This window comes from Jaculus jaculus, chromosome 1, assembly GCF_020740685.1.
Source record: "Jaculus jaculus isolate mJacJac1 chromosome 1, mJacJac1.mat.Y.cur, whole genome shotgun sequence".
In the NCBI taxonomy this organism is placed as follows: Eukaryota; Metazoa; Chordata; class Mammalia; order Rodentia; family Dipodidae; genus Jaculus; species Jaculus jaculus.
This window is the reverse complement of record NC_059102.1, coordinates 121,368,217-121,393,590: the sequence shown is the minus strand read 5'-3', so window position 1 is coordinate 121,393,590 and position 25,374 is coordinate 121,368,217. Positions and strand designations below refer to the sequence as shown.

The 25,374-nt window shown below is 43.8% G+C and overlaps 1 protein-coding gene across 10 annotated transcripts in view; it reads right to left on the bottom strand.

The window, feature by feature from the left end:
• Positions 1 to 2,711: 2,711 nt before the first annotated feature.
• Positions 2,712 to 25,374, bottom strand: part of Palm2akap2 (PALM2 and AKAP2 fusion) — a 544,596-nt gene continuing 521,933 nt past the window's right edge. For 7 of the 10 annotated variants that reach the window (XM_045153745.1, XM_045153748.1, XM_045153749.1 and 4 more), the window contains 3 exons: positions 18,524 to 18,702; positions 12,929 to 12,967; positions 2,712 to 6,817 (listed from right to left, as the gene is read on the bottom strand). In XM_045153745.1, coding sequence (XP_045009680.1) covers positions 6,719 to 6,817; positions 12,929 to 12,967; positions 18,524 to 18,702 — 317 coding nt within the window. In that variant the 3' untranslated portion in view covers positions 2,712 to 6,718. The remainder of the gene's footprint in view (positions 6,818 to 12,928; positions 12,968 to 18,523; positions 18,703 to 25,374) is intronic. The other 3 variants (XM_045153746.1, XM_045153750.1, XM_045153747.1) reach the window with 2 other exon arrangements.

The following is a 25,374-nucleotide window of genomic DNA, read 5'->3' as shown; positions in this document are numbered from 1 at the left end:
CAAGTCTCAGTCCTGGTTACTTCTTGACTTACCTGGCTTTGCCTGGTGTGCAGACCCAGGACTCTGAAACCAAAGACAGCTCCACGGCCCTGATCCTGGCACTCCAGGGAGAGCATGTGTGCTCGCCGACTAGCGGTGAGCTGCAGGCCACACGGCTATGTCAAGGACTCCTTTTATTGTTGCAGTTGTTGTATTGTTTTCAACACAAGACTATGTGGGGAGATGGCTCAGCAGTTAAGGCACTTACTTGCCTGCAAAGCCTAACGACCTGAGTTCACTTCCCCAGCACCCACAGAAAGCCAGATGCACAAAGCAACACATGCATCTGGAGTCCATTTGCAGTGGCCGGGGTCCTGGTGTGCCCACTCCCTCTGCCTCTTCTCTGGCTTTCTGTGATTGCAAATAAATCAATATATATATATTTTAAAAACCATGTATCTTCCTTGGCTCTTTCCCCAAACTTTTATTCTGATTACCTAATTTCCCTATTCCATCCACAGTGCACTATTTTATGTTCGGTTTTTCTTTTTTATGGCTTGAGCTTTATTGTGGGATAATGTAAACAATACAATTTTCCCATTTCAATCGTACTTTAAGGATCTGTAGTAAGTTTAGGGTTGTGCAACCATCACAACTAAATTTTAGCACATTTCTGCTCCCTTTTGGGGGTTCACTGTGGGTTCCCATTTGGCAACAGGGATGCCTGGGCCATCTTGTCATCGTCTTCCAGGCCAGATGATCTCAGAGAGGAACCCAGGGAACATTCATTCAAAGGAAGAAACTTCTGTCCTGCTTCCTCCAAGTCCCACTCTTCCTGAAGACTCGAGTGGCCAGTATGGTCTTGTCCTTAATTCATGACCCTGAAGAGCACCGTGGGAGGAGACCATGCCACCTCACCCAGCTCAAACATCGGCAGGCTTGTCCAACTTTGCATGTGAAGAAATTTTCTGTGTTATTCGGGGGGGGGGGTGCCTCAAGGTAGAACACACAAGCTCAAAATCAAAGCTGCCATCCATGGTCTATGTGATATTGACAAGCTAACCTCTCAGGGCCTCAGTTTTCTCACATGCAAAATGGAAATCAAAGTAGCCCAGCCCATCACTTGTTGCAGGAAATAAATGCAGTGGTCCCCGTTCACCCATGGGTTAGCGGTTCCAGGATCCTCGACGGAAACCAAGATCCACAGATGCTCAAGTCCATTATGTGAAATGGTGTAGCATTTGCAGATAAACTACCCACATTCTTTTTTTGTTTGTCTGTTTTTTGAGGTAGAGTCTCATTCTAGCCCAGGCTGGCCTGGAATTCACTATGTAGTCTCAGGGTGGCCTCGAACTCACAGCGATCCTCCTACCTCTGCCTCCGATGTGCCGGGATTAAAGGCGTGTGCCACCACGCCCGGCTTACCCACATTCTTTAACTCAATACAAGTCATATAATGTGAATGCTGTGGAGTTAGTTGTTATGCTGGATTGTATGGGAAATGTGACAGAAGAGTTTGAAGTGCCTGACCCATTCACAGCACTCCATAAACATTACTCACAATTCCTAGGGTTGAATCAGATTTCCAAAGGGGACTATCACCTCCCTCCCCATCAAGTTTACAACTCTCACCACATAGAGTTTGGGAGAAGCTGCCCATGATGGTACAATAGGAAACTCCCATATGCTCAGAGCAAGAAGAGATGACTGGGAATCCTGAGGACAAGACCAGAGATCCAAGTTGGAGAAAGAGAAAAGGCTGGAACAGGTGGGGTAGGGAAGGAAGGGGAAACTGAAGCACGGGGCCCGTGAGTGCAGGGGCTGAGTTAGGAGACAGAGCATCTGGACACTGATTGCAAGGGGGGACAGCAGGACATGGGGGGGGGGGCAGGGGGGATACTGAAGAACCTGTGGTCTCCATGTTCTTCGAGGTCCGAAACTCTGGAACTCTCTTGAGAAGCTCCCACCCATGCTCTGAAGTATGTACTCTTCTTTTCCTAAGTGTATCAATCCCGTGCTTCAATCTGTTCAAATTGTTGTTTAATAAATTCCAACTCTGGGGCTAGAGTGATGGCTTAGTGGTTAAGGTATTTGCCTGTGAGGCCTAAGGACTTAGATTCGATTCCCCTGTACCCACATAAGCCAGACATACAAGGTGATCCATGCATCTGGAGTTTATGTGCAGTGGCTGGAGGCCTTGGCACACCCAGTCTCTCTCTCATCTGCCTTTCTTTCTGTCAAATAAGTACATAAAGAATTTTTGTAAATACCAGCTCTGCTTCATAAAAATAAAGTCTGAAACCCGTGGTCCTTTACAGAGGAGAACTGCACACGGATGCTGGGAATGTAATAAAGACTTAGAACTAAAGCACCACACAAGGGGACAGACTTCAGCGTTCATTATACCATTTGCCCAATATCCATGTTGGCTACAGGGTCTCGCTACATCATCGAGAGATCCTAATGCCATTTTTGTGGGTCTTGCCAGAGGCTTCTGGATCTAGGAAGGGCGGCTGGACAGCAAGAAGAGGGTATAGGGAATAATGTGTCACTGTGCCATTGCCCAGCGAGGACTGCTTCCTGCTTCCTACAAGAGAGGAGTCAAGACAGATGCCAAGAACACCTGCATGTCATTCACAGCCTGGCCAACCAGCTTCCAACCAACCCCCCCTCACACAGTCAAACAAAGAACCCTCCTTTAAAAAAAAATAAAAACACACACACACTTCAAGTTTTAATGAGAAAATAACTGTATACTTGCATTGAATGCCTCACAATCACTATAAAACCGAAGCAAGATAATAACATTTAAGTGGTTAACATAACACAGGAAAGCCAGATACAGAGTATAATTTTCAAACACAGTATTGCTGCTTTGTTCCCTCCTCCAATTAAAAAAAAAGAAAAAAAATATAAAGTCATTTGAGTAAAGAGCAACACAAAATCAAAATTGGCAGCTCACTGAATACTTAAAATCCAGGAAATTGGGTCTGTAACTAAAACTGGATCTATTCACCATCTCTAACACTTAGGCTATCTGTTTTCAATACAGAGTTTAATTAAGTCCATTCAATTGGAAAGAAAAATGTCTTTAGAGACAAGAGTCAACACTGTTTTAGTGTTTCTTGATATATATATATATATATATATGTATGTGTGTGTGTGTGTGCGCACGCGCACATGTGTGTGTGTGTATATATATATATTATATATGTGGACACTGATCTCTATAGTGCTTCTATATGCCATTGCCTAGGGTGGGCAGCATGCATGGGTATAAAGAGCAAGGAAATTGTATTGTATCATCCCAGTAGAACACAGTCCGGCCCCTGCCACTGACAGACCCTGTTTCCCTAATTTCTGGATGAAAAAGTCAAGGCATGTCAGCTCCAGGGGAAAGTGAACATTTAGAAACACTGTAGCATAGAACACTTTCAGGAAACTTTCAAAGGTCTACAGACTAAGCTTTTGTTATCATTAAGAATAACAAGCCTGCATGCTGTTTGTGGGTAGGGCCGAGCCTCAGACGCAAAATGGGCCACAAACCTCTTTGTCTCCGCTATGAGGCAGGGAGGATCTGCTCCATGGTCAAAAAGTTACCAGTGTTACCTCTGCTGGGGCATGGTGGCACGCCTTTAATCCCAGCACTCGGGAGGCAGAGGTAGGAGGATCACGGTGAGTTGAGGCCGGCCTGGGACTACAGAGTGAGCTCCAGGTCAGCCTGGGCTCGAGTGAAACCCTACCTTGGAAAAAAAAAACTAAACAAGTTACGAGGACACATGAGGGATCCTAGAGCCTAGCACAGTGTTATGTCCAAAGTGGTGGCCCAATGTTTCTTGAATGAGTTAAAAAATAAAAATAAAAAGACAATAATACAGGAAAGAGTTGGTTCTTTCAAGAAAACTTAATTTACATATCAAAGGCACATACCTGCAAAGAAACAGAAGGCAGTTAAGGGGAACTAGCAAAAGTTAGAAGTTTAGGGGCCACAATTAAAACAGCTGTGCGACTACAGTCACAGAACCCAAAGGACCCCCGCTCTGCTAACGTCTTAAGCAGTAAGTGCTACTTGTTCCATCAACTGCCAAGACCGCTGTGTCAGTGTGCAAAGCAATTCCATGACTTGTGTGGCCTCTTTACACTTCTTTCCAGGTGCAAATTCTCACATGGATCCAAGGGCACCTTCCAAACAAGAAAACAGTCTAAGACGTTACAAAGACAGTTTCCTCTTGTGAAATATGGGTGTTTCCATGGGTGTCTATGGTCTCTAGCAGGTCCATGTGTAAATCCAGGATACATGAAGCACATTTAATTTTCTGTGCAACCCACAGAGCTACTCTAGTCTCCGGCCACTGGAAATCCAGCTATGCCTGGGGCCACTGGGCGCTATGGCTGCTTTCTCTGTCCCGATCTAAATCTTCCTTGGAAACAAATGCCCTCAGCATTGGCTCCTCAGCCCAGGCACCTTGGATCTCCTGCTGGAAATCCTTAGACAAAGATGGTCCTCCTTCCCTGGGCCTCCCATTCTACCTGGCAGGCCTTCTGATTTAACATGGATGGCATTTCTCTGGGGATATCTGCCTCCGTGCCAGCCTCCCCCACTATAAAGTGAATCTTACAGCTGGAATATGATTTGTTTTGTGCTTCCAATCACTAGAATGTTGTTGAACATTCTACCTAGGAAAACGAGCCATCAAAAGGTGGTACCTAACCCCATGCACAATTTTGGCTACTAACTGCAGAATTTGGCTTCAAATTACAGGTTCCCTTGGCAATTTTAAGAGTACTTAAGTCATTCAACAGATCCATTTTTACTTCATGCCCACCACTTTCTGTGAATAAACTTTCCCCCAAAGACAACACTAGTCTAACACAAAAAGAACAAAGTCAATCTATTTAATACTACATAAAAATCTCATGGAATCTACTTGTTAGGATAACATATCAGAGCTTACAGCATAACAGTGTGAGAAAAGAAATGAACTTTAGTGAGGTCTGATTTAATTATTGCTGTTTAAAAACAACAAAGTTTTAAAATAAAAAAAATAATGAAGGCTGGTTAGGATTTTTTTTTTTTATGGCCAGAAATTGAACATTTCTCATCCAGAAATTTAGGGCACCCAATCAGTGAATGCCCTTATATTGCTTTAAATGACAGTAAGAGTAAAGCTGGCATCCTATACAGTACACTAAGCATGGACACAAAGCATGAGAATAAATAGAATATCCTCTAAATGTCATGTTACAAAACTGCTCAAAAACATTGCCATTCTGGCATGCAAATACCATGTCAGGTCAACTCAATATTACAAATACTGCATCTGCCCTGTGCCTTTATATCCCTTTTCATAAAAAAAGACAATTCTCACACACTCCTGAAGCTGGTGAACAGCCATGAGGGAAACAGTGAACACTCATGTGTCATGATCAACCTGAAATTTTCACACACACACACACACACACACACACACACACACACACACACCCATCCTTAGGATTTGTAGCTGATTCCAAGCCTGCACTTAGATTTTTATTCTATATTTTTTTCTTTATCATCCTGAAAAACACTGGTTGCTCAGCAAAAATAATCTCTCTTACTTCCTTCTATCCTACTTCTCCTCTCCCTCCCTTTCTTCTCTCCCTCCCCTCATGACTTTAATGTTTCCTTTCTCAGAGATCCAACACATCTATTCTTCATCCTACTACCTCTAAAATACAAAATAGTTATAAACACTTTAATTTCTGGTCATTTACCACTCTAAGGCAGAGTTCACCCCTTTTGTAATTCAATTATTGCCACACTAAAAATACTCCTACCATCTTGAACCAAGCTGTACAGATTGTAACCATGTTTATATCTCCCTATCCCATCACAAAAATAGTCATTGCCCACTAAATATAGTTTTCATATGAAGAAACATAAACTGTGAAAATGCGTTCACCTAAACTGTAGATCAGTCAATAGTATAAGCAGACAAGATCCTAAAGCTAAAATAACCCATTTGGTTTGGCTTTCTTCCCCACCTTTCTCCATCTCCTAGTGTAGAATAGATTGTATCTGCAACATGAAGAGATAATCATCTAAAAATGTGAAATTTTGTGAATTGAAACCATTAATTGTTCCCAATTAAAAATAATTACATGTGAGAGAAACTGAATCATCCCTGCCCTTCAGGGCAACTCTGGAAAGAAACAGCATTCACATTATGGCTGCCGGAGAAAATGGAGTCAACCCAACACTTCTGATGTGGCAAGCAAGGAAGGGGTGGGAAGCTGGTGTGGAGAAATACCCTCTGCCATGCCCACTGCATCAGCCTGGGCCTTGTTGTCTGGAAATGGCCCTGTCACCATTGGTCCTCCTCATCACCCAGGAAGGCTGCTCTCAGTTCTGACTGCAGCAGCCATGGTGATATGCTTGGAGCATCTGTTCCTTTGGGATCAACTGTGGAATGGTCCAAATCCAGGGGCTTCATTGAGTCACAAAGAAATCTGTTTCTTCTGACTCCTGGATCTCAGAGTTTGATGGGTGGACTTCCTTTCCTCTTTATTTATTTATTTATTTATTTATTTATTTATTTATTTATTTATTTTCATTATGTATTGCAGCTTCTGGTCTACATAAGGATTGTTGAGTTTGTATGCACTTTAATAAATAGTCCATTAAAATGCTTTGATTGGATAATTTCTTGGTTTCTTGGTACCCTCAAGCACCAAACTAGTTTCCTGGGCTAAAGATAGTTCATTCATTGTCTTCCTCCTCCTGGTTGGCATAAATCCCTGCCTCCCAACGCAAGGCCAGAGCACTCTTTCTTCTATTAACCCGTGTGGCCTCGAGGACCTGAAGAGAGAGAGAAGAAAAAAAATCACACAGAGTTCATGGACATAAACGTGCACACAGATCAACTTCCTCCATGTTTCCCTCCACTCCCTCCCTCAATACTATCGACACGAGAGGAAAGTAACAAACACCTGATATTGCTGGGGATAGATGACAGGAAGGAGAGAGACTGAAGAAAAGGGGAAGGGGAAGGGTTGGGTGTGACTCCTTTTCAAAGCCAAAATTCACTTACTACCAGACCCATAGTTTTCAAAACAGGGACTATCATTTTCATAAAAGATTTGCAAGTTTCTTTAAGCTAGATTTGACTCTATGTCAGGTTTTCTGGTTGGTTCTTTATGGTTGTTTGTTTGGTTGGGTTTTTTGGGTGCTGGTGACTAACCTCAAGGTCTTGCACGTGCTAGGCAAGCACTCTGCAGCTGAGCTATATGTACAGCCCAGAGCTGAGTGTTCAGTCAAACAGCTCTCTCCAAGCTCTCCACTACTGCACTATCCAGCAGAACCTTATGTGGAACTGAATCTCCTGTCTGTACATACCATCCAAATGGCACTCAATGTCCATATGTTGCTACTGAACACTTGAAATAAGGTCAAATGTCTGAGAACTTAAATATTTTACTAAATTTTAGCTTAAATCTAAATGGTCCCATGTGACTAGTGACTATCTCATTGGACAACAACTATACATCCTCTTCAATCTCTTCATAACTAAAACTTGGTGATGCAATGCCTAACTATGGGCCGGTGTGGGTCCCATCCATCAAGTTTTATGGCTCTATACAAACCATGGGCATACTTACATCACAAGAATAATTAAACACTAACAGTCAATAACAGTATAGGTGGGAAAGGGATAAAACTTTCAGACCAGTAATAAGTAATGAGCATTCTGTGGTAACTTCAGAGCCGTGTATATTAATAAATGACATGAATGGTGGTAACACTGGGCCCAGGTAGGCTCACCCCACTGAGGTAGGGCCTCCTTCCTTCCTGTACAATAGAGTGAAGGGAGACTTCAGCCAATCAGTCCCAGCTTCAGTGTGGGTCAGATGAAGTCCAGATGAATGGCATGCAGGTGGCCAATACAAGGTTCCAGGCTGCCAGTCACTCTGGCATTTGTTTAGGATGCAGTTCCCGACATTAAAGAAAAATCCTGCTTGGTTTCCAAACTGTAACTAAGGCTTTGCTTATCCTAAAGATTATCATTTAGGCAAGAGACAGGGAGATAGCAAAGGAGGGGGGAGGCCAGGCAGAAGCATGTTCTAGGCAGATGGAGGGTCAGGGTTCCCCTCAGCCTGATTCCCTGCTCCTGCATCAGATGCATGAATGACCCAGAGCTTTGGTGAGTTCCTGTCTGGAAGGCCTTCACCTGTCCTCACTCAGGGATGGCTGGACTTGACATGCAGAATGCAGTCTGTCACGTGGGAATGCAATGTTGTCAAGCACCCCAGCCACAGCATAAACAGTCCTGTATACAGCACACCAAGGTCACATACTATCCGAGAATAACAACACAGAAGAAGCCATCCTTCCAAGCCTGAGAGCTAAATACATCAGCTTTCTGGATAATGAATGAGCATGGAACCATGGGCTAGACTGGTAAGGTCTGGGTCCTACTTCCAGTTTCACCTCTTATTGTTCACTTTGCATTTTGTTTGTTTGTGTTTGGAGGTAGAGTCTCCCTCTAGCCCAGGTTGACCTGAAATAACTCACTGTTTTCAGGGTGGCCTCAAACTCACAACAGTCCTTCCACCTCTGTCTCCTGAGTGCTGGGATTAAAGGCGTGTGCCAGCACATCTGGCCCTTACTGCTCCTTTTGTATTCACATTCCTCTGTCTGTAGAATGTAGACTGCACTGTCCCCACTTCACTGACTTTCTCAGGACGCAATATGAACTCTAAAGCCTAAGGAAGCTCAAAGCCTTGTGATTGGATGACCTTGGAAGTCACTCATCCCGACCCCTCTGCATCCTCATAACAGAGCTGGCCCAAGGAACACAGTTCCCAGTGCACACGAAGTTCTCAAACGAGAATCATTTCTAATGTGAGAAGACTAACAAACGCTGACGTGAAACACTATGCATTTCATAAGGAACTCTGCTCAGTAAAATGTTGATCTGTTTGCCTTCCAGATAAAAACTGAAAGATTCCCACAAAAGACTGAAAAGGAAAACAACAACAACAACAACAAAAACCCAAAACCTAAGGTCCTGGGGAAAAAAAAAGGTCCTGTGCATTTCAAGTGGTACTGCCTTGTTATTTAACTGCTTTACTCTTTCCTTTCCTTCATTATTTTCTTTGTCTTTCTTTCAGACTTCTCACCATGTAGCCCAGACTAGCTCAAACCCACGCGTCCTACTGCCTCAGCCTCCAGAGCTTGCTGGGATTACAGGTGTGTCTCCACCACACCCAGCTTGAAACCCTATTTGAATGCTTAATCAATTTCATTAAGGCTAGCCTGTTCTGTTCTGCATGAACTCACCGTAGGATCTCTCTATCCATCGATCTCACAAATATTTCCCTGGGTTATTAACATGGGATAGGCAGTGCTGGAGTTAGACCAGTCGCTTTCTTCATGGAGTTCACTCACATACGGTGACATGGACACAAGAATGTTATTTATAATCATGGAAACATGTAGCATAGCTTGGGTTTGGCCATCTGGTCAAGAGCTCAAATCACACATTTATATATGATGTCTTAATTCATTCCCCCTAATTTGTGTATAGCAACTTAACATGATCCCAAATTTTGGATGAAATTTCAATTTCTGGGGGATGGCACAGGAAAGAAAATAAATTAGTGTCAAAACAGCTGGTAACAACAGTATAAAGCTGTTCCTGTGCTCTCTTAAGGCTTATATACAGGAATGCCTTGCAGCAAAGCCATCCTACTACCACAGCCCTCGGGAGATTCAAAAGCCAAGGACTCAGGGAAGGTATGAATGAGCACTTATTCCATAATTAATTCTGTGTGTGTGTGTATGTGTGTAAATCTCTAGCAAATTTAGAGCTCTTAATATTTTTACTATAGCATATTAACTTTACTTTCTAAAATCTTTTCTGGGCTAAAAGTGCACACCCTGTGTTTCTAGTCATAGTACCACTCAAGCACAGGCACTATGAACCCATCAGTGTTTTAGTCGTTAGGACTTTTCTACAAGATTCATGCCACTGTTTTCCCCACCACACCTACGTGGAGGCTGAAGCACAGGGAGGGTAAGTAACCTGCCCAGTGTTTTCCCATCAGAAGGAAAAGTCAAGACTTGAACTCGGCAGTCTGTACATGGAGTTGATGCTTGAGTCCATCAGGGTACCTGGGTGCTCAGAGGCTGCAAAGAGCCCAGAGCAGAAGACATTCTCCTTGGAAATGAACAGAGGAAAATGCATGTGTGAGTGTGTGTATGTATGTCTTGATTAAGTTTTAATTCAAACTCAGATATGATGGGGAAAAAATCCATTCCCTTTGAACTATCTCTAATATTGTCTTTTTAATTCTCAGGGATTTCAAATCACTTGCCAAATTTTAGATGGCAATCAAATGGGGGTTATGAATCAAAAGACAAACATATTAAAACATGAGTCATGCCATTAATATGGATGTTAATCTGCTATCTTCCAGTTTCCTCTACAACTGAAGATAAGACGGGCCCAATTCTATCTTGCTTGGATATCCCTGACCAGTTTTCTACTGTTGTAAACTACACTGACTCAACTAGGACATGCAATTTGGGCCTAAATCTCAAGTTGCAACTCCTTGGATAAGAACCACAACTAGAAATGAGGCTGGTACGTTCTCAGCATTCACTTTAAACCATATAAACCAAACCTACACTAACCAACAGCTCAAATCTACAGTTAAATAAACTTATTTTGCTAGTAGTGAAGTATGTTCAAAATACATATTATGCTGCAGTTTGGAGCATAACAACCAACTTGAAAACTAATTTGCAATATCTAGTGGATGTGTGGATGGACAAGTTGTCCACTCGGTTCTTAGTCAAGGAACTGTTCCACAGACTCATAGAAGCATATATATGATACATCAACAGTGCTTACCTAGCATGCCAGAGACCCAAGTTTCCTCCCCAGCACCACAAAACAAAACAACATTTAAAACATTAATTGAAGATTTGTTTGAAATGAAAACAAAACAAAAAAAAAAGCCAACAAAAAAGGGAAACAACTTTGTGTACATTTCCCTCAACAGGAAAGTGAGTAAATAGTGTCCATCCATTGAACAGAACAGGACCCAGCAGTTGTAATGAACGTAACAGAACCACAGGTAAACACACAGACACACCTAAAGACAATACAGACAGAAGAAAGCAGCAAAGGAGATGCAACTTACCACTTACAGAAAGTTTAAAAACATGCAAAACACAAGCTATTGTTGATGTCTCTGTATATGTGTAGTATAAAAACATGCATGGAAATGCACACCAAGGCCCAGAACAGTTACATCTCAGAAGAGAAAGAGTGTGACAGAGATATAAAAAGAGGAGCTGGAAGAAGTAACAAGAGGGCTTGAATTATATTTGCAACTTTCACTTCTTTTAAAACCTATCTAGCAAGCCAGGGATGGTGGTACACATCTATAATCCCAGCATTCGGGAGGCTGACGTGAAAGGATTGAAGTGAGTTTGAGGCCAGGCTGGACTAGAGAGTGAATTCTGGGTCACACTGGGCTAGAGTGAAACCCTACGTTAAAAAAAAAAAAAAAAAAAGCCGGTGCAGCAGCGCACACCTTTAATCCCACCACTCGGGAGGCAGAGGTAGGAGGATCACAGTGAGTTCGAGGCCACCCTGAGACTAGAGTGAATTCCAGGTCAACCTGAGCTAAACCCTACCTGGAAAAACAAAAACAAACAAACAAACAACAACAACAAAAATCCAGCAAATACTATGAAATAATAAGCATGACCAAAACTGCAGGAGTAGGTTTTACTATCTTGTTTCATTACGTTACTGGGATCTTTGCAGGATGGTCCTATGAAGTCAGTAGCTATGTTTGTTGACTGTTTTCTTCTTGGGATCTAATACTATGTCTGACATATAGTAGAATCTCTATAGATTATTAACTGATGAGTGAATGGTTCTCTCTACAATTCTGGATAGTTGAAAAACTGTTTACAAATAAAAGTATAATACTATAGAAATTAAATATTGTTTTTTTCATAGAAAAATATAAAATAAAATTATATATGTTATGTGTATGTGTGTGCATGAATGTGTATGGGTTTCATGTGTACAAGTGTGCATGCATCTGGAGGCCGCAGGACAACCTTGTGTGTCATTTTTCAGGTCTGACATCCACCTTCTATGAGACAGGGTCTCTCGTTGGTGTGGAGCTTGCCAATCGGACTAGGCTGTCTGACCAGTGAGTCTCAGGGATCCTCCTGTCTCCACCCTCCTAGTGCCGGCACCACCACATTTGCCATTTTTATGTAGGTCCTGGGGTGGGGGTCAAACTCAGATCCTCATGCTTATAAGACAAGCAAGCACTTTACTGTTTGAGCTATCTCCTCCAGCCTGGAGCTAAAAATGAAACAAAACAAAAAAAGAAAAAGAAAAGAAAAACAGACCTAGGGATAGAGCTCAGAGTAGAGTGCTTTCTGATCATGCATGAGGCCCACAGTCCAATTCCCAGGACTGCTATCTATATGCATTTGAAATAATGTATCCCAAATCCATAGGATGCAGCTCTTGGGGCTCACATTAAGGTAACAGAGGACTGGTTAGAATCAAAACCAACTGCCTGCATGAGTGGTATTGTTCTTACCAGACCAGAGTATATTTGCTAATTTACTAATGCTGAAAGAAACTAAAAGGACTCGAAACAGCCTGCCGGTTCTGCCCTCTAGTTCAAACATCTTCCAGATCCATGGGTGGGCAGGGTCTTCTCCAACCCCACCCCACACAGCACAGCATACACTATCCCATGGGCTCCAGCATTTGCAGTGCATCCCCCGATTGAGAAAAGTCAGGAAGAAGACACAAGGGAAGGCATTCTTCTTGCCTTTCTTAGGAAACACGGCAGGAGACAGCAAACCACACCAGCATGCACCTGGACCATGCAGCATCAAGACCAAGACAGACAAGTTGAAAAGTACCTCGGAAGTCACCTTGCAAGACAGTAACTTAGAGGTGTACTGGCAGAGAGGAAAAAGACCAGGGTTAGTACATGGTCAAGGCACACTCACAGAACACTCCCCAGCTGGAAACCAGCACCGTATCAGGGGTGGGTGGAAGGGGGAGTGAACTCAGGGGACCATTACACAACCTTACCAAGACTTGGTTCATCTGATATTCATTCAGCGAAAAGCCTGTATCTCTTAGAGCAGCAAGTAGATACTCTATTATCCATTGATAGAAATATCAGAGAAGCCAGACTTTGTTATTTCAAGATGTTGCTTTTCTGCACATTGAATTAACAAGCTTCTTCCTCCCCGCCCCCTGTGTATTTAACCCACTGCCCACCAGCAGTAAGGTTCTTGATGGCCATTCTGCATTCTGATAGACTCTGCAACTAAATGGCTTTTTCCTCTTCCTGTGTATGTCTCTGAATCTTAAACAATATTGTAGCCTTTTGGGTTATTAAAAGAAGACCTTAGCCAGGCACAGTGGTGTGTGCCTTAATCCCAGCACTTGGGAGGCTGAGGTAGGAGGACTGCCATAAATTCCAGACCAGCCTGGGACTACAGAGTGAGTTCCAGATCAATGTGGCTATAGTGAAATACTACCTGAGGGATGGGGAGAGGACGAGAACCATAATTATAAAAGGAGATATCCTGCGTGCCGGGTTTGAGAGGCAGAATCTCTATAACTGACCTAAGGGTGGCACTAACAAGAACCAACCTCCCTCATCAGAACCCTGCTGGTCTGGATAAGATGCCAAGAGGGGCATGGGGATGTAGCACAGTGGTAGAGTGCTTGCCTAGCATGCACAAAGGACCAAGATATCCCAAGAGAGAGATGGTCCTTGTAAGATCGTTTAGGATGATTATTTAGGGTCAATATGAGTGCCTAGGAAGTCAAAGGATCCTTTAGTTTCTGTAGAAGACTAAAGATCTTCCGTAGGAAAAACATTAAACAAAAAATTCTCCCAAGTATGGAAAATAAGGAGGTAACTGTACCAACTTGGCACAGCCCCTTCTGTACTGCAATAACTTTTTATTTACATTTAAGGCATTTCCTTTGGGGTGCACTGATAGGAATGATAAAAGGTGGGCTCACACTTCTTACTGGCAGCTCATGAAAACTGTAGTTATGTAGTGACCTGGTTAATACGGGGTTGGAAGACGATGAGCTAGCTCTCCCCTGTGCACCTTCCCTACAGCGTGAGTGAGAACCCAGGAGCGGTGGCTGCACAGAGCATCTTCAGACTTCCTTAGAGCCTGTGGAGGAACTGGCGCTGGGGCAGACAGACTTCCATCAGCCACCCAGCGGGTACACTCACAGCCCCTAGTGTGTGCTCCCACTTGGCAGGCCATGGAGCTAGGGGTTCTTTGGAAAATGGTAACGGCCAGCCTCCAGCTCTGATAGAGCCCACGTAACTGATTAAGATTTCTTTTTCCAAGATAGGCAAGGAGGCTTGGAAGACCTCTCAGTAATAGTGTGCTGAGGAGGGAGGAAGAGTAGGATGGGAGGGAGGGAGGAGACCCTATGCTACAAGTGAAAACGAGGCTGGGATGTGTGTTCAAGCCAGCATCCCTTCAACCTTCTGGTGCTCAGTAGAGGTTGAGGGAATAAGTTGCAAGAAGGACACCGTTGCCTACATACAGTCATCCAAGTCACAACAGATGGGGACGTCAGAGTTTCCTGACGGGCTCTTTGGTACCTTATGGAAAGCAATACAAATGGCCCATCGTTTGTGCCTTCCAGCCCGCATGTCTTCCAGATGAAGGAATTTTCCAACCCCAGCTTCAAGGCAACTGCTTTGTGAGGCACCAAGAAGCCCTTCAGGATACTATGACACACCAGTCCATTCTGAATGGCACGGCTGACCAGAGATGGCATTAGACCCAGATAAGGGAGCATTTCCAGCTAAGAGGAAGCTACTCTTAGGTAGGACTGCTGTACCTGGGTGTGCTATGTGCACCCTGCACACAAACACAAAGCTAAAAGGAGAAAACACTCTGAAGGCCAGTTCCCTTCTACATCCACCAAAGTGTGAGGCTGGGGCAGGTCCACAACCTCCCAGAGGGTAAGGGTACCTTTCCCTAATTCATACAAAGGCTCCGTGAAGGCTACCAAACAGCTCTACCAATGGGGGTGTGAATGGCATCCCCTGCTTTCACAAATATCAGCCAAGGACTCCATCTTTTTTCTCCTATTCCTTTCCTTGGCCTTTTTTTTTTTTTTTTTAACCAACTGCAAAACAAGGCCATCCACAGGTGACTTCTATCAATGACACATGTGAGCAAATACTCCCAAAGATGACTCTGTCTCATTTTCCATCCTCGGTCATCAGTTGAGCCTTAAAGCCACCCGCTGTTTTCCAGCAGAACAGCAGGACAGTTTAGGAACACGACAATGACCACCAAAGACGGCACCGCATGGCTTCCCACACTCCTCCCCGGGAGCCTCCCCGTGTAACCTGCCCAAGAGTTCTCATAAAATGGGGAAATTGAGGGGAACGAGGCCCAGAGCTGTAAACAGCACTCCAGAAACCTCCAATGCTCTGAGGTGGCTGTGGAGACATTGAGCCTGTTTTGATGGCGAGGGACATTTTTCCTCAGTTCTCTTGGCAGAAGTTTCTCAGAACAACTGCAGGAATGGCTTTGTGAGGCTTCTTTTCTCTCCTAAACTTTGTGTTCACTCCTGTGACAGTGTGTAACATGCCACACCGCACACACCATCCAGCTGTCTGTCATTTGTTTTTAAGTCTGCCTTCTTCCTGAGAAGCAAAGGGGAATTCCTTTCATTGACTCACAAAGGTCTTGTTACTTTCTGTGGGGAAACACAGAGCTCTGGTCCTGGATAAGAACCCCAGGCTTCTCAGGAGTGTTTCTAATCTCCCAAAAGGGTATGCCATAACACAGCCATGGGTGATGTGGCAGGATGCCAGCATGAGCCACGGGCAGTGTGAACTCTTACAAGTAGAGAATCTAAGAAGCCATGTATCACCACGAGAAGGGAGTGTGTGAACAGAGCCAGAACGGAATGATATGACGTGGCCTTCAACATCGCCTCTAGCTTCTAGAGACAGAGAAGTCAGCTAATAACCAGCCTCCAAGCCCTGTGTCTGCTCCTTAGTAATATCCTCTGCTATAGGAGACAAAAAAAATGGAGATGGGGCAGAGATCAGCTAGGGGGCAAGAGTGGAGCTTGTTCATCTCTGCAGGTAAACTGGACACATGTACCAGCAAGCAACTCACAGGTAACAGGAAATATTCCCTGATGTTACAGGGTCAGGAGACAGGTGCCGTGAACTAAGGCCAGCTAACGTTCACATAATTACTCTAGAAGCGACTGTATGGTCTCTTTTTTGAAAAGAAGAAAACAGTAGATTGAATAGATTTTGTCCCATTCTTACAAATTTTCAGCAATAACAATCTTCATTTCTATGATAGTGTCAGCAAACAGTTCAAAAATCTGGTCTTGAGTCCAAAACCCCAAGATAGCAATAGTTTGACAGTTAGTAAATTTCTTTAAGTTAAGTGTTTACTTGGTAAAACAGAGACCAGAGGCCGCCCCTTCACTATGTAAGACTCAGTATGCCCAACCTTGTGGTACTGTGACATGATCTACAAATGTGTTGGATTGCATATTCATAACTACATTAAAATTATAGGTTGGATGCTCCCAAAGTGAAGGGTGGTCAGTATATTAAAATGCTGATTCCACATGGCATCATTAATGTGAAACTTAATCCTGCTAGTATTTATTAGGCAGCTGCTTACATATCATTAAGCCTGAAGGAGGCACTGAACCCTCTGCTTATGACATGACTTGCACTTGTGACCCTCCTGCCTCAGCCTCCTGAATAGTTGGGATTTTAGCTTTGCACCAAGAGGCCAGGCCAATGATAGCTATACTCCAATGCAAAGAGTGTGCACAAGAGATTGGCAGGGTATGCTTAGAAAAACTGCTCAGTGCCCCTGCCTCTCAGCTAACTTTCAGCAAAGTTGTTCGTGTAAAGTGTTAAATCACTGGGAGAAAAAAAAATACACTATGAGAATATACTTCAAAATGGCTGCAGGCAACTAAAAGCATCTAAACATGGGCTCTATAAAACCTGGGGATGTGAAAGTGACGTAGTGGGGAGTCAGGAAGGAGCTGCTGCCACCTGCAGTGAAGCCCAGGAGAAATGTCTACAGCAGCCGCTGACTGAGGCCTGAGCTCCATCCTGCAGTGTGTGAGACACAGAGAAGTCCAGGCTCCCATGGTGGCTAAGCTACCACTCCCTGCAGTAAATGGGTAAACAGAGGGCAGGCATGGAAAGTGCCCAATGAGCTGTTCTCTGTGTGCTTTCATCCTTTCTTTACCACCCCATAGTTTGAAAAACACTTAAGAGTATTTGTTTTCAATCCCAGAAATGTATGAATTTGAGATTGTCCAGCTAAAGTATGAAAGGCAGTAAGTGGGCCTGGGCTTCCCACTGGGAACCACTTTTAGCATTCAAGTTTAAGGTGACCACATAGCCTATCATCTGAACTGAGATACTTTTAAAAGGGAAAGGGAAAATAATTCAGAATTATTCCAGGACCACAGCTAGAACACAGGTACATCCCAGCTAAGCTAGGCAGCTTTATCATTTCAAGCTATTTGAGACCTGAGTACATCTGGGGGTAGAGGAAGTCACTTTTATATATGGCAAGAGACTGATATCAAAGATCCTAGAATGTTGGCATGAAACCTGAGGCTCCTTCAGGCTCCTGAGGACCACATGAAAGAACTAAGTCAGGGCTGGAGAGATTGCTCAGTGGTTAAGGCTCTTGCCTGCAAAGCCAAAAGGATCCAGGTTTGATTTCCCAGGACCCACATAATGCCAGTGCACAAGGTGGCACATGCGTCTAGAGTTTGTTTGCAGCCTGGTGCATCCACAGTCTCTCTCTCTCTCTTAAAAAAAGTTAACAAAACAATTAAAAAAGAATTAAGTCTTACTAGACAAGGAAACCACAAAGCAGATAACGTCCATCAAAGTGCATGTGACCATCACATGCAGAGCTCTGAGGGCTGAGGGTAGTGTGATAGCTGAGTGGTTTGCAACTGTCATTTACAATGTCTCTTTCCTGCCCAGCTGTGTGCATGGACTTGGAAACAGCCTCAGTCTCTTGGGCATCATGTTACGTGTACAGGGCGTACCCACAGAAGAGATCTTGAAGGAGCAGTACAGTTCCTCTCTATGGAGTAAGCCGGGCAGCTTACCCAGGACTTGCAAAGGGCTTCCAGAGGGTCTGAGTCCTTCCCCATGTAGCCCTGGCATGTTGCTTTTCTTTCATGCCCACCACCTCGTGCACTAGCCCTGCTAGCAGGCTCAAGCTGAACTGGTATAGCAAAAGATCCTTGACCATCAATACTCATGAGCTATAAGGCAGAATCCCAAGCCCAACCCCAGGCAAGTTAAACTGCACAACTGAAAACTGGTTTGGGTCCCATGATGCGCGCCAGACAACCACATACACACCCATGCCTGAATCAGGACATCGCGTGCCACACGGAGAGTCATCTTCAGAAGTGAAAGGAAAGGAAGAAAGACTTACACTACTATCATCCATTCTCTCGCGCCTTTTAGATTTGTGTGTCTCATAGTCTTCCATGAGGGTCTGCATCAGATTCTTGGGCCGCTGGGTCCCGGCGGCCTCTTCAGGGGCTAAGTCAGGCTGCAGGCTGGGACCTTCAGTTGTGGGGGATGGCGGAGGTTTGACCTTCTCTATCTTCCCTGAAACAACACGAAGAGAACACCCTTTCTAAGCTTGTCCACTCATGGCTGCTTCTAGAAAGAAGAAAAAAACTAGCGGGAAAAAAAATCAAGAATGGAAACAGAATGATGCTTAAGTGGAGGCCAGTTCATTACAGGGAACAAAATGATGCTTGAGGAAAAAGCACAAACCCATCCAACAGAGGCCTCAAGGACACCAGGCCTAAAAAGTCAGCTCAAAAGGCTCTCGCAGGCACTTGGCAAACATGGTACAGATACACAGACAGACAGATAGACACAGGCTCTAAGCATTCTGAAGACACATTCTATCACAGATCATACCATCAGACTGTCAGAGGAGATGGCACCATAGAGACTTACTTTTTACAGGTGAGGAAAGCTGAGCTTCTGCAAGGAGAAGGCTATGCCAAGGACACTAGGGCCAGGGATGGTACCCAGGCTGCCTGGCTCCCTCTGTCCACTCCATCAAAGGTTAACAGTGGTCAGCTGACCTGCCTAGGCCTTCTGCATGGACAACACAGTGTTGCAAAGCTCGTTCTCATTTGAATGAGAATGAGCCCTGTGCCTCCCAGGTAACCCTGGTCTTACATGGGCCCACTTCTCCTGATTTTCACACACTGCTGTGGGCCCTTGCCACTGCATGTAGACAGATATAATATATGAAAATAGCTTTCCTAGGAGTGTAGACACCCTTATGTAGTTGATGCCAGAGCCTTGGGATTTAATAATGACAAAAATATTCTGAAGCAGAAAGCATCTAATGAGTCTAGATATTATTTGATTGCCATCTGAAAGCATAATATGGAATTGGGCAATTAAAGGTGCTTACTTGCAAAGCCTGCCAACCTGAATTTGATTCCTTAGTACCCATGTAAAGCCAGATGCACAAAGTGATGCATATGTCTTAAGTTTGTTTGCAATGGCAAGAAGAACCCACAGTCAGTATTTTTCTCTCACACATACCACATATACTTTGCTTTTACACTTTTTTTTTTCTTTTTTGAGGCAAGCCCAATAAACTTGCCTTTTTTTTTTTTTTTTAATGTGTATGAGAGAGAATTGGCACAGGGCCTCCAGCCAATGCAATGGGACTTCAGACATGTGTGCCTCCTCATACACATCATTGTGCATCTGGCTTACGTGGATCCTGGAGTGTCAACCATGAGTCCTTAAGCTTCGCAGGCAAGTGTCTTAACTGCTAAGCTAAATCTCCAACAACTGCTCCCCCACCATTTTTTAAGAACAATATGACCATGGTATGATAGCAATTCCTTGTGTTTTCTGCAGATAATTTTTGCAACTTTTCTAAGACCATAAATAAATGCCACATTGCCAGGCTAATGGTCATTACTTTCCAGCGTACCTCTCCCATCAGCCACCCTTTCAACATGAACTGTCTAGTGAGCAGAATCTAAATGCTCTAAATTCTGCCTCTCAGACAGGCTTCAGTGGGCCTGCTATCACCTACTACTTGGTTTACACTTCTGGGAAAACCATTCTCATGCACTGCCTTGTATTGTACGTAGCCTTGAAGTGCTGGTCTCGGTGAAACAGTGCAATCACACAGGAAGGCAATGACTATTTCAATGATGTATGAATCCCCTTAATTCATTTCAACATAGACCCATCAGAGTAGAGCCTCATCTGTGCTGGTCACTGCGGCCTCCAGCAGTAACTGTGGTACAAGACACACAGTAGGAACTGGTATGTACTGAATAAATCAATAAACATCATATATATATATATATATATATGTGTGTGTATATATATACACACACACACACATACATACATACACACATACACACACACATATATACATATATATGTATATATATGTGTATACATACATACATACGTATATATACATATATACATGCATATACATATATATATCAGACACTCAGTAAAAATTTATGTATAAGGACAAAATTGCCACAGTGACTCCCAGGAAAGAGGTCCAATGTCTTTCCCAAAGCATGTGAAATAAAGCATTCTAGCATTACAGAATCCCCGACTCAATGGCCTGTAATAATAATGAGTTAATTTATATGGTATTTCCTCCATGGCCTTCATGTCACCTACATGGATGGTTGGCTAGGGTGGGTAATATGACATGGGAATGGCTTTAGGCCATGAAAGCCCAGACACTCGTTCTAGCCCAGGTCACATTTGATAGCAACCATAAGAGTGTGACATTCAAACTCAGTGTTTATTATGGACAACTTACATGATGGAATGAGTTGCAATAAGAAAAGATTCTTATAAAGAAGGCACCACTTCCTGCTTGTTTCTTATTCCCTGGAAACAAAATCCTATTGCCGGACCAAATGTTACTTGGGGGAGCCACTAGAGGTCACAGGAAGCAAGGCTGCAAGAGTTCTAAGGAGCAGTCTCTGAAGGAGGGAACTGGAGAGAAGAGGCTTAGGGTGACCACACCCAAGTCAGAGGCTCAGGAGCGGCAGTCACAGGCCTTGGACAAAGGAGACACTGCCTCATCCTCTGACTCCTGGTCAATCTGGGCAGTATTGGGGAAGTTCTCTTAGCCTTCTCAGTTGCACCCCCAGATCTCCAAGCATCCTCTTTACAATATGGCCCAAGCTATCTATGCCTTAGAATTCCATGCCCCATAGAAATCGCATAGGCACTGAAAAGCTGATCAGGTACTATTCCATACCTAACTCCTCCTATCTCGGGGTCTTGAGTTATAGCCAATAGTCTTTTTGTGTAGGATGCTTCACCCCCAGGAAAGAATACTTGGGACACCATCACCACCACTGTTTGGACTTCAGAGGTCATCATGGGAGTGTGAAGCAATGGTATGTGCCACAGGCCCAGACTGTCACATTAGTCTATGACCCCATAGGCCCCTAGAAACTCTCTGGCCTAGAGGACATACCCCACTAGAATTCTCAAACAGTGGGTTATATCTGGTACTCTCTGGTATGCACCTCATTTCTCCAGGACCCCAGGCTCCATGCCAGGTATCCTCATCAAACCTTGTTCTAATATCCGTTTAATTCACTTGAGGAATGAGTTGATGATTAATGGCATCTGGAAACAGCCTCTGTGTGAAATGACCAACATCCTACCACACAATCTCTCACCTGCCCTGAGTCTTCTTACAGGACAGCTCTCCTGATAGGCCTGGCACTGTCACTGGGAAACAGGAACAGACCATGCCATCCATGCAGAGCTCAAAGCAACCCTGTGTTGGTTTTGGCTGGAGGTCGGAGCTGACATTTACAGAGCAGGGAACAGGTACAGTGTGACCTCTACAACTGCCATTAAGAACCAACAGGACAAAAGCCTGGAAGGCTAAGTGGCAGATAGAAAACACCTTCTCATTTGTTTCATAAGAATGATTTTATTCAAACCATTCTATCAAGAGTAAATTTTTGTTTGTTTGTTTGTATTCTTGTTTTTGTTTTTTGAGGCAGGGTCTCGCTCTAGCCCAGGCTGACCTGGAACTCACTATGTAGTCTCAGGTTGGTCTCAAACCCAAGGTAATCCTCCTACCTCTGCCTCCTGAGTGTTGGGATTAAAGGCGTGTGCAGTAATTTTTGACTTAGAATTTTGAAGGTGTCTGAAATAGGCAAAGTCATGTAGCTATGCTGATTCCTACTGCAGAGAGATTGTGATTTCTTTATGAGAAGATTTCCAGTGAATCTTGAATACAAGAAATGGAATGCAGCATCTCCCAAATTCATTTAAGCACAGACCCAGGGTTCATGAAATTTCTATTAATAGCTCATGGAAAAGTTTGGGAAAGGTTATTCTCTAATGAGTACTGGCTAACCAGCTCCCAAGAAAGTTTTGATGGAAGTGCAGTCAATAACTAAAGGCATAAAAGCTGCCCAAAAACTTTTACCATCATATCTTTTATCTACCTATGGGAGAACAGTTACATTAGTTTAATTTCGATGATGGAGAATTATTTGAATATGGCATCATTACAAATCATGTTTCAGACTCTCAAATTTGAAGAATAGTTAAGGTTATAGAGAAATATTCAACATACATTGAGATAAATAGGAGGTCACAAAAGCTTATTTACTGAAAGGGTTTAAGAATGCCAGGTCTTAGCAGATGATAGCAATTTGTAATCCCAGTATCCCAGAGGTACAGGACAGATTGGACTGTATAGTAAATTCTATGCCAGCCTGAGATACATAATAAAAACAAAATGATGGCTGGAGAGATAGCTTAGTGTTTAAGGTGCTTGCCTGCAAAGCCAAAGGACCCAGGCTCAATTTTCCAGGACCCACGTAAGCCAGATACCCAAGGTGCCACATGTGTCTGGAATTCATATGCTGTGGATAAATGCCCTGATGCGCCCATTCTCTCTCTCTCTCTCTCTCAAACAAGAAAATATTAAAATAATACTACTACCAATATAACAACCAGGGCTGGGTGTTTAACTCAGTGGCAGAGTAATGCTTAGCATGGCCCTGGGTTCCACTCCTAGTACTGCCATAAACAACAAACAAACAAACAAATGTAGGTCAGCTCCAGAGCCAAACTACCTAGGTTCAAATACTGGTTCCCCACTGGCTGGCTGTGGGAAGAAGGCAGACATGCAAGGTCATGGCCAATCTTCAGTCAGTACCGGATAAACAACATTGTTGTCAGCCTCCCTAAGAATTTCCAGACCCTAATCCTAACATATGTGACTACACTGCCTGACACAGCAAAAAGGACTTTGTAGATGTGACAAAGTTTAAGTACCTGAGGCAGGAAGACTATCATGAACTGGTTCTTGTGTGGTCACAAAAATGGAACCAAGAGAGAGTAGCTGGAGGGTGCTCCAGTGCTGGCCTTGAAGATGGAGGAAGAGAGTCACCAGCCAAGGCATGTAGGTCACACGAGAATGTGTCTTGGAGACAGAGAACTCCCCTAGGGCCTCCCAGACAGATGCTGCCCTTACTGATACTGTGACTTTAGGCCAGTCTACTCTGCTCAGGCTGCCTAACAAAATGCCACAGATGGGCATGAGGGACTGAACAACAGATTTCTTTTCCTCAGTTCTGGAGCCTGGAATCCAAAATCAAGGTGCCACATGGGAGGTTTCTGAAGATGGCTCTTATCCTCCTGGCTCACACTGGCTACCCTCTCATTGTGCCCTCATGTGCTGGGGAGAAGGAATACTCTTTGGTATATAGTCTCACAGAGGCACTAATCCCATGCTGAGGGTTACACCCTAACCCTCACGCTTACCCCCCAAAGGCCTCACTTCCAAGGATTCTAACGTTGAAGGTTAGGGCTGCCAAACATGAAACTAGAGGGGTCATAATTCAGTCTATGGCAGACACATTTCTGGCTGCTAGAACCTTGAGATGTTAACTATGCACTGTAAAGGTACCACCCTTGCAGAACCTCATCACTGCAGCAATAAGAAACTAATAGAAGGCTCTGGAGATGGCTTAGTGGTTCAAGATGCTTACTTGCAAAGCCTGCCAGCAAGGGTTCAACTCTCCAGTACCTATGATGCACAATACAGTGCATGTGTCTAGAATTTGTTTGCAGTGGCAAAAGGCCCTCATGTACCTGTACACACATACTCTCCCCTCTCAAATAAATAAACCAATAGAAGCAGAAACCCAACACTACTCTGTGGACATATGAGCAATGGAAAAAAACTGAAGGGTGTGGCTATTCCTGGGGGACTAGGGTGATGAGTTGACTTTAATTTTTTATTATCCATTATTTTTCCATAATAAATGTGAATTTAAAAAACTGAGACAAGATCTCACTCTAGCACAGATCAACCTGAAACTCATGGTGATCCTCTTGCCTCAGGCTCCCAAGTGCTAGGATTTCAAGCCAGGGCATCTGGCTCAGCACAAATTAATTCTAAAATAAAAAATAAACCAGAAATTTTTTTCTAATTTTTTTTTAAACAAGATGTCATATAGATCAGTCTGACTTCAAACTCTTCAAACTCCCTACGTGTCACAAGCCTTGAACTCCTGATCCTCCTGCCTCTACACCTAAAGTGCTAGAATTACAGGCATGCACCACCCCAACTTGAAAATATTTATGTTAAATATAATTAGTCTATGTAGAGATACATGGAAAAACCTGCTCACTTTAACCCTCACAGACTCCTCAGATCCAAGAGCCCATCTTCCTAGGCAGTATTCATACAGGATTCCTTGCAACAGTGGAACCCAGGGGCTGCAGGACCATGACGCCGACTCAGGAGCAAGTGGAGCTAAAGAAATCCACTGCAAATGAGCTGATGTGGCCTCCTACGAGGAGGGAAAAGAAAACTAGGAAGTATGAACTTTTGTTTCCTATTTCTGTATCAGAAAGTTAAAACCACTTTCTTCTGGTCCAGAGAAAACCAGCCAGGTTTGGCTGCACGGCCAGGATTTCCCTAGGGCATCTGCAGTAGGCTGTGCTGGCAGGGGACAGAAAGAATCTGCAATTCCTCCTACCCAAGGAAGCCCAGAGAGAGAGCTATGCATATTCAGGACATAGCAGTTGCCATCTGTGGTGGCCCAGGCCCTCCTTCTCCCTTTGTAGGACACAGGTCTAATGTCTAGAAAGCCCAGAAGGCAGATTCCAAACTTTAGGTTTGGGCAATTCTTATATTCCATATATGTGGAGCCAGAGGTCATAATTCAAAGACCCTTTGTTTCTACATTTATCAAAAGGAGAGAAGAAAAG